Here is a 10,556-nt window from a genome sequence, read left to right as displayed (position 1 = left end):
GTCAGTTGGGAGCTCTGCATTTAGTTTTAAACCAGAAAACGAAAAGGTTTAGACTAGTCTACCACTGCTATTCCTCTCGATTTTTAAATTTCCAATCATATGATTTAGCGGATGTTCGGAAACATTTTTTGGCTCACCTTTGGGGGGGGGGGCATGGCCCCCCTTGGCCCCCCTTGGATCCGCCAGTGGTAAGCCTCATATATACTTTGTGACCTCTTATGAGTTTTTCTTAAATTTAGCCCAAACTTGCCATGTGTACATAATATGGTTTGTCGGCGACTCATCCTTTAGCAAAACGAACATAATAAACACTCACTGAACAATGTCTTATATGGTTGCACTGCCCATGTCAAGCTAGAGCATTCCGTATTTACCTTACTATTTGTAAAAGCCATGCGCTACATCTTACCGCTCTGTCCTAAGTCACTCCACCTCAATAGAACAAACAGATTATCGATTTACCTTGCATAGCTAGCTAGGTAACCGTCTGAAAAGTTTTTTAAAAAACTGAGGGCGCAGTCATAAAATAAATTTGAATAAAGATATACGCTTACCTTGCTTACGTAATTAGATGAAGCAATCAAAGGTCCACGGAGAATCGAAACCCCATCATTATACCTAGATTGGGTCATGTTCCGGATCGCCAATCGAATGCCTTATATTTTAAGGGCCCGCATACCGATTAAGTAGGTCAATATATCTACTGCAGACCAGATTGAAATCTTTCGAGGGTCAAATTGGGCCCCGAGTCGCATATGACAATCCCTTTTTTCATAGACCCAAAGTTTGGCCTCCCATATGACAGCCATGTAAGCTGAGGGCAGAATCTGAATATAGAGAAAGTGTATAATGACACCGTACCGTAGAAAGATGTCAGCGGAAACAAATTGCGAGATCGTAATTTTACAGGTGAAATGAATTTTCTGACGAGATCGAGGGTCAAGACCATTAGTGTTCTGAAATTGAAAACACACGCTCTTCTATCTGCTACTCGCCAGGAAACAACGATATCTAGAACCGTTAACCCCACTGAGAAAAATGAATCACGTTCCGTGCAGACGGTAGATTTCTGCTTCCGGTCACTATTTGTTTGGAACCTCAGTTTACGACACTAGTTTACTAGTAGTAGCTAGTACACGTTAGGCTAAGCTAGGCCCAGGCCTAGGCTGACTAATCTGGGAGCTAAACAACCCCTGGTTTTATTAGTGTTTGTTGCGTATATTAGCCAAAGTTATAGCCTAAAATGATCTGTACAAGCATGTATTGCAAATCGTTATGAATGAGAATATTACAATCCGATGTTAACCTAGGCTTAGACCTTGTACTCCCACTTCCCAATCCCACTGTCTAAAGTATCAGCTGAAAAATGAATTAACCATAGGTTAATTGTTCTCTTGCTCATTTACCCAAGCATCCTTTCAATTATTAATAATGGCCTCTCTAATCAAGTCTTATTTACAAGATCATGGGTACACACCCCTCCCATTTTAACCCCTTCCTCACCAGCACCCAATGATAGGGTCAATAGCCACAACCGCTATTAAAAGGGGCTCGTCCATAACGTGAATTGGGAACAAAAGTCTATATGATTGTTTTTGGGTTCTCAAATGTTTGTTGTAGGCTAAACATCTAACATTTGTTTAAAACAAAAATGTGCATTGAAATAGTTTGGATGTATGGGAGCATGTATTTGAAGTAGAGGATATAATCCTACTGCTATGTATTTATGCAAGTTTTTGGAATCATGTCCATATATCTGGGTTTTTTTGTAATAATTTGTTTATAGTATATGTAGCTTTCATCTGATGTAATCAGTTGAACCACTGTCTTGCATACATACTGTACACTCAGACAACATTTGTTTCAAGCACAAGCTTACCTTTTACCAAGATATAAACTGTTTGTCAGTGTTCAGGCAATATTTGACAATAATATGACTTCCAACTTTTTTTTCCAGAAAATGCAAGGATACGATGTTATATTGATCACCACATTTTGACACCATGGGATCGCAGCTTAAAGGAGGTTATTGAAGGATGATTTGGTTAACAGCTCAAGTCTCGGGGATACGTCCTCCAAACACAACCATTTGGTTGAAAATGAGACAAAACCAAGACAGAGGAACTTCAAAGTAATGTAGTGGAAATCTTATTTTTTCATACAAAAATTTGAAAAGAATGGATTGAATGTAAATTGCAAGCTGTAAGAAATGCAAAAATACAGGCTGCCTTTACCTGTAAGTTTGAATTGTAAACAGTATGTTTAAAAGAAGAACAAAGATCACAGCCCTACTGTACATTCAAACTGTTTCTATGAATGGAAACCCAATTAGCTAAACAGTTAAGTATATACAGGAATTTGGGAAGGATTCCAAGGGCAATAATGATCCAGCCCAACTGTACATTCAAGCTGTTTCTATGCATGGAAACCCAAGGAACTAAACAGGTATGTATACAGGAATTCAGGAAGGATTCCAAGGGCAATAATTTTCCAGTCCTACTGTACATTGAAGCTGTTTCTACACATGGAAACCCAATTAGCTAAACAGTTAGGTATATACAGGAATTCAGGAAGGATTCTAAGGGCAATAATGATCACAGCCTTACTGTACATTCAAGCTGTTTCTACACATGGAAACCCAAATATCTAAACAGTCATGTAGTATACAGGAATTCAGGAAGGATTCCAAGGGCAATAATGATCCAGCCCAACTGTACATTCAAGCTGTTTCTATGCATGGAAACCCAATTAGCTAAACAGTTAGGTATATACAGGAATTCAGGAAGGATTCCAAGGGCAATAATGATCACAGCCTTACTGTACATTCAAACTGTTTCTACACATGGAAACCCAAATATCTAAACAGTCATGTAGTATACAGGAATTCAGGAAGGATTCCAAGGGCAATAATGATCCAGCCAAACTGTACATTCAAGCTGTTTCTACACATGGAAACCCAATTAGCTAAACAGTTAGGTATATACAGGAATTCAGGAAGGATTCCAAGGGCAATAATGATCCAGCCCAACTGTACATTCAAGCTGTTTCTATGCATGGAAACCCAATTAGCTAAACAGTTATGTATATACAGGAAATTTGGGAAGGATTCCAAGGGCAATAATGATCCAGCCCAACTGTACATTCAAGCTGTTTCTACACATGGAAACCCAGTTAGCTAAATAGTTATGTTTATACAGGAAATCAGGAAGGATTCCAAGGGCAATAATTATCCAATCCTACTGTACATTGAAGCTGTTTCTATTTATGGAAACCCAATTAGATAAACAATTACGTATATAAACAGGAATTTGGGAAGGATTCCAAGGGCAAGAGTTAACTAGTCCAACTGAACATTCAAGCTGTTTCTACACATGGAAACCCAAATATCTAAACAGTCATGTAGTATACAGGAACATTAGGCCTACATGTATGTATATAAAATATGATAATGTCATTCCAGGGAGCCTTTTGTTCCAGGGAAGGTGCATTCATGAAATTGAGAAAGTCAGTGATAAACACTTAGCTTATTCTACAATACATTTAAGGGCTATTTATAATTCCTTTACGATAATGGTTTTTAACAGAAAGAAAACAGAATTTAGAGAAAGTTCACGTATATATATATATATATATATATTGATCATGAAACTGTTCTTCCAGATAGCAAGACTGAACTGCATTGGATAATTCTCCAAGAAGTGGAAAACTTGTCTGAAGGTGAACATTTGACTTTTCACTTCCTATTGTGTACCTTGCTTCATAGAAGCAGTACTGTTGATGGATCCATTGTCAGCACAGTCTGCATTTATATATTGCTGTTTGTAATCTAAGGAAAGCAATGTCTATGGTACATTTATTTGTCTAATCATTTATCAAATAGTTTTTATTTTAACTGACTTTATTCACTGTCAAGAGTAAGAGGCTAAGTGTTTGTATAGTTCAATTATTTACGATGATGATATCTATGTAAGACTGCACACTTTGAACTGCCACATCAAGTACCATGAGATGGGCGGCTTTCACAACACTTTGGCTATCGCTCCAAAGTTTGAAGTCCATCCCATTTAGTCAACATTGTGAAAAAAAGGCATATCCAATCGTGAACATTCTTGACTCATTTGGTGATTCGTATGAAGAGTAACGAAGAAGTGGAACATAAAACGGATACATCAATGCATGAAACTGTATGCTTGGCGAATACTTAACTGCAAGGGAAGAATTATTTCTTTCATCTGCTACCTTTGAGGAGAAATACACTTTGTGCAGCAGTGACTTTGGAATATAAATTCTAGCTAAATATGGCTGGTCAGGAAAAGACTATTTTTTCAATTCTCTGTATTTTGGCTGTTTATTGCGTTACATGTGAGTATATATTTATATATATTTTTTGGGGGTGGAGGTGGGGGCTTGGGAAATTGTGTACTTGTTAATGCCTAATTCGATCTAGGCTAATTTGTGTAGGAAGCAAAGCGAATTACAAGATTGTGCTAGTGTAAATGCGCAAATGATGAAACAAATTATATCCATCTTGGTATTGTAGTCAAGGTTATCTTTGCATTCTAACATCTAAATTTGAGGCATGCAGTTTAGAAAATGATTCAATTAAGATGGCTACTTTGAGGAACCAAAACGTGTAGATGTGATTTTGATATATGATGATTCCGTTCTTGATCTTCATTGACACAGCTTGTTTTGTTGTTATTGTCATTGCTGCAGTGCAACATGTGAAAACTGTACAGATCTACTGTATCTGAACACAACTGTCTTTGCTGTTCAAACCAATCAATGGATATGTAATGCTGGAATTGGGGTGTGAAGAGACTAGAAATGAGGTCACATCAAGATGGTTAAAAGTTGTTGCCAAAATCTTGTTAAACTCTACTCTATTAAAGGACATTTGTATTCTTAACCTTTTTATCCATTTTCTTTGATATCAGGTGACTGTCAACATCCTCCAAAATTTGTCAATGTTTTGGAATTTACAAATCTGATGGAAGAGGAAAATGTTACTTTTGTAGGTGAGAATGAAAGTGAAGTCAGGGAATTATCTATGTTCTATAAATTGCTCTCATTTATGGTGTTATATTGCTTTGTTTCCATCATTCCATCTGCAGGAGAAATATGTGCAGTGTTTCTTTATAACATATATATATGATAAAGAAAATCCAGTCAGCAATAATTGGTAGTTGAATGAAAAGTACAAAATGCACATTTGTATATATATATATATATATATATATATATATATAGGAATAATGGAAAAACTGCGAAACAACTCTGCTACATTTAGAGAAAGGCTGGATCTTGAGTGAGATACAATAATTGAATTAGGTAAGTGATTGGAAGTAAAACAGCCAATGTTTGGTTTTTGCAGAGCTTTCGAGCAAAACTAGCTCTTCTTCAGTGCATGATCACCGAAAGTGACAGGGAGTAGCAGGAATTGAAACTGTTTTATAGAGAAGATGTCGGCATGGTTGTAAAAGCAAAGCAACTTACTGATTTCTGCTGAGTTGAGCAGAAGTTTTAGAAATTTGGATTATTTTAATCCGCGTTGGATTATTTTAATCCGATTCCGTTGTAATTGTAAAGGAATTGTTTTGGTTTATCTAGGACGGCAAATCGTTTCTGATGTTTAAACCGAATGGTGCCGTGGTCTTTAGGTTTAGTTCCCTGAAATTTTCTTTCGCTTTCCTAGATTTATCTGTCCAAGAATCGTTCTGGTCAATGGCAATAACACGCAAATTATGGTAACACCACCAGTAACTGGATCAATGCTGAAGTATATATATATATATATGTATATATATATATATATATATATATATATATATATATATATATAATGCTGAAGTATATATATATATATACTTCAGCATTGATTCAGTTACTGGTGGTGTATATATGTATATATGTATATATATATATATATATATATATAAGCAAATATTATCTATAAATATCTACAAAGATATGCTTGGGTTGGGATAAATGTTGTGGAGTTTTCATAATAATAATAGTAATAATAATAATACCACTTATAATGCGCACACACCACTCAAAGAATGTTCATGGCGCAATTGACAATTAGAAATGATACAAATAATACCAAATAATACAAAACAATTACAGAAGAAGAACTCATCATCATTGCTCTAGCTTATTCTCTGTAGTTGGAGTTGTAAGAGGAAATTTTAACATAGTATTCCTGTTTTTCTTACCAGGCTACATTAATGCTACTGATGAAGATGGTGATAATATAACATATGGAATTCGGGACACTGAATCACAATATCTTCCACTCTCTCCAAGTGGGGAGCCAAATCCATATGCTAATGCAAAGCTGTACCTCAGCGTTGATCCAGTTACTGGTGGTGTTACCATAATAAGTCCTATAGATAGAGAGGTAATCAACTATTATTAATATTTTATCTTGTATCATTTGAATATCTTCGTAATTAGCTACTTGATTTGTCAGCTCAGTTGGATGGGAGTGATTTTTGTTTTAAGGGAAGGCCAATGGCTTACACAGGTCTGTATTTTGAATTGAATATGCAAATGTATGCATTCCAGTGGTTCTATATGTGCTATTACCATTATAAAACGATGATGTATCTGTAAATATAGCTTTAGTGTTTATATATTTTTGTAGGCAGCATGTGAGAAGCTCAGAAATCCATTGAAATTGGTGGTGACAGGTGAAATTCTGAAAACATGTTAGCACTGTAACTCAGAAAATTGCAACTTGTATGAACTTCATACTTGATATTTAGACCCCAACCCACCCCCCCACCCCATTAGAACCCTATTTAAATCGATGAAATCAAAAGTCATTTGAGGTCTACAGGTGTCAAAGTCTGAATTCATTAAAACATGATAATTGCAAATTAAAGTACCACTTGAATGAACTTCATAATTATGTAGGTTTGAATTAGTGTATGGATATTGCTGATCACTTGTCAGTAATGGTCAACTCTTACAAATCTTGTTACCAGTGTGTTATTATTAAATGTTCTCACATCAAACTTTGGAAAAGAATCAATTGGCCGATTGGCTTTTTTGTTTTTGTCTTTAACGTCAAGGTCACTATGCACAGCACACTATATTTGTTATCATGATACCAGTCTTGTTTCTTTTATTGCATATAGTCTACCAATCAATTGAGAGCAGTATGGACAGCTTCAGATGGTCAAATTATCACAGTAAGATTGATTATTTTGTGAATTCATGTGTTCTGCATATTCACTATGACATCATAGGTTATGTTAATTGTGATCTACAGCCATCTTTCACTCATAACTCTTGAGATAGTTTGGCAGAAATCTTCTCAGTTGACTCTACATTTTGTTTCATGTATATTATGTTCAACAGTATGACTATCACCTGGAAGTCAGTTAATAGTATTAGCTAACATTCTATGGTATGAGTTCTTATCTTAGCTATTTGTTTGGGGATAGGGCATTTTCAGTTGCCGGCCATGGAATAAACTAGTACCTGTACAGGTCTAAGGTTAAAAACAACAATAGTTTTGGTGTGTTTAAGTTTTTCTTAGAAACACACCTGTTCTCTGCATCTTTTAATGTGTAAGTTACCATAGTGTTTGGTTGTAAAGCACCACTGGATACTACGTTGTTCTCTAAAAGCTAAAGCTATTTAAATTTTTGTAATATATATATGTAAATATTGGATTGTGTATACATATGATTAAATTAGATGGCAACTATACAGTCTGGTTCTATATTTATGCATATGTAGTTACATGGTAATGGTTCAGTACTAGTTGAATATTCATGTCTGTTCAGATTGATATGTAAATAGTGGATTGTTTATGTGCAAAATGATTCAAATAGATGGCAACTTTACAGTCAGGTACTATATATATGCATATGTATTTATATGATAATGAGTGAAGTATTTGATGAATATTCATGTCTGTTCATATTGATATGTAAAAAGTTGATTGTATGTACGATATGATTCAGTTACTGTAGATGACAACTACATTCAGGTTCTATACAATAGTTACATGATAATGAGTTCAGTATTAGTTGAATATTCATATCTGTTCAGATTGATATGTAAAAAGTTGATTGTATATATGATTCAGTTAGATGACTTGCAACTACATTCAGGTTTTTATACATGCATAATAGTTACATGGTAATGAGTTCAGTATTAGATGAATATTCATGTATGTTCATATTGATATGTAAATAGTTGATTGTATGTACAATATGATTCAGTTAGATGGCAACTACATTCAGGTTCTATACAACAGTTACATGACAATGAGCTCAGTTTTAGTTGAATATTCATGTATGTTCATATTTAATGTAAAAAGTGGATTGTATATATGCCATATGATTCAATTAGATGGCAACTAAAACAGTCTGGTTCTATATTTATGCATATGTAGTTATATGATAATAAGTGAAGTATTAGATGGATATTCATGTCTGTTCAGATTGATATGTAAATAGTGGATTGTATGTGCAAAATGATTCAAATAGATGGCAACTATACAGTCAGGTACTATATTTATGCATATGTAGTTATATGATAAAGAGTGAAGTATTTGATGAATATTCATGTCTGTTCATATTTAATGTAAATAGTGGATTGTATATTTGCCTATATGATTCAATTGATGGCAACTAAAACAGTTTGGTTCTATATTTATGGATATGTAGTTATATGATAATGAGTTAAGTATTAGATGGATATTCATGTCTGTTTATATGTAAATAGTGGATTGTATATGTACAAAATGATTCAAATAGATGGCAACTATACAGTCAGGTACTATACTTTCTATTAGATATTTCCATGTAATTTGGCATGTCTCAAATTTGTGTTATTTTCTATTAATAGGTGACAACGCCTGTATCACTCTTTGTTTTTGACATCAACGACAACATTCCTACCTTTCCGTCTGATCTACCAGGTCGCCTTGAGCCGGTGAAAGAGGTAAGAGATAAGTATCAAGCAGCCAGTAGCATAATTTGAAGTTCAAAATACTTGACCATCTAAAGTAGAATGTTGATGACCAGGGCTGCAGCACCCTGCAGCCAGGAGGTATAAGATGTTATCTTTTGTTCTCTGCACTGTTGTTCTGCTGAGACAATTACTATGGTTGTTTTGTCCTCTGAAGTTCACACACAATATTCAATGAAGCATTAAACAATGCACTGTTGTTCTGCTGAGGCAATTCCTATTGTTGTTTTGTCCTCTGCAGTTTCACACATAATATCAATGAAGCATTATACACAATGCACTGTTGTTATGCAGAGGCAATTCCTATAGTTGTTTTGTCCTTTGCAGTTTCACACACAATATTCAGTGAAGCATTACACAATACACTGTTGTTCTGATGAGACAATTACTATGGTTGTTTTGTCCTCTGAAGTTCACACACAATATTCAATGAAGCATTAAACAATGCACTGTTGTTCTGCTGAGGCAATTCCTATTGTTGTTTTGTCCTCTGCAGTTTCACACATAATATTCAATGAAGCATTACACAATGCATTGTTGTTTTGCTGAGGCAATTCCTATAGTATTTTCAGCAGCTGCAGCTTTCTTATTTGGCATATGATTTATTAATATTCCACTTCTTTTGAATTTGCTAGATTCTAGTTATTTTAATAATCATATCTGACCATAAAAAGAGTGACATCCAAGAAAATTAAGGTTATATACTAGTCCTACAAATTTGAGTCGAGTTAATTGAAGCATTTGCAAATTAAATAATACAGCATTCCAATTCATCATGCAAATTTGACTTATCCTGCTATCAGATCTCCTTGACTAGTGACGTATTGTTAGTTTGTTAGTATATTGTTAGTTTCATGTATTAATGTCAGAAAAGATGCTTAAAAATCATATTTGCATGTAAGAATGTGGGCTGAAGCTGTTGCTGACATAAATCTGTTGAAGGTTTACTATACTGGCGAGCTAATTGTACCTATTAGATGGAAAAGAAAGAACAAATAAAAGGAAAACTTTATAAATTGTATCAGAACTGAAAGTTGCTTAATACAAAAGTTATAATCAGCTAAGATCAAATTTGCCTATTTTCTGCCAGTTTTAAGAATGTACCAGAAATTCTTTTGCACTTTCAAATCTATTAATAATTTCCCAGTATGATTTTTGCTGCTGATGTACTTTAGTTTAAACATGTGTAGGACTTGTCTTCATAATATCCAATTAGTATATCTTTTGTGGTCATTGAAATAACAAAGCTAGGCTTTTAGTTGAGACTTTGAGGTGCCCTAATTCAGAGAGAGAGAGAGAGAGAGAGAGAAGGAGTGAAAAAATACATACCTGAATTAAATTACTTTAGGTTTGATACCTTCTAGTTTGATAAATTGTTGTAGTGAATCAGTAAAGTATTCTCAAGGAGGAGAGGATTATGTAATGTCATTTTGAAATTTTTGTATATTATTCCAGAACATCACCACAAATTCTGTTGTTGTTTCGTTTGAAGTCTTGGACTATGACGCTCTTGCTAATGGAGTTGTTGATGTAACGTTAGTATCATCTGATAAAGTGAGTGCATA

At 34.5% G+C, this 10,556-nt stretch overlaps 1 protein-coding gene across 3 annotated transcripts in view; it reads left to right on the top strand.

Annotated features, from left to right (window-relative positions):
• The first annotated feature begins 875 nt into the window (after window positions 1-875).
• Window positions 876-10,556, top strand: part of LOC139969192 (cadherin-87A-like) — a 47,278-nt gene continuing 37,597 nt past the window's right edge. The window contains exons 1-8 of one of the 3 annotated variants that reach the window (XM_071974067.1): window positions 876-1,061; window positions 1,958-2,131; window positions 3,661-3,717; window positions 4,938-5,018; window positions 6,222-6,403; window positions 7,146-7,199; window positions 8,869-8,964; window positions 10,447-10,545. In XM_071974067.1, coding sequence (XP_071830168.1) covers window positions 4,991-5,018; window positions 6,222-6,403; window positions 7,146-7,199; window positions 8,869-8,964; window positions 10,447-10,545 — 459 coding nt within the window. In that variant the 5' untranslated portion in view covers window positions 876-1,061; window positions 1,958-2,131; window positions 3,661-3,717; window positions 4,938-4,990. Of the gene's footprint in view, window positions 1,062-1,957; window positions 2,132-3,660; window positions 3,718-4,083; window positions 4,363-4,937; window positions 5,019-6,221; window positions 6,404-7,145; window positions 7,200-8,868; window positions 8,965-10,446; window positions 10,546-10,556 lie in introns of those variants that run through there. The other 2 variants (XM_071974066.1, XM_071974065.1) reach the window with 2 other exon arrangements.

Source organism: Apostichopus japonicus, chromosome 6 (assembly GCF_037975245.1).
Source record: "Apostichopus japonicus isolate 1M-3 chromosome 6, ASM3797524v1, whole genome shotgun sequence".
NCBI classification, from domain to species: domain Eukaryota; kingdom Metazoa; phylum Echinodermata; class Holothuroidea; order Aspidochirotida; family Stichopodidae; genus Apostichopus; species Apostichopus japonicus.
The sequence above is the reverse complement of the archived record's forward strand: the minus strand, read 5'-3'. Positions and strand labels throughout refer to the sequence as shown.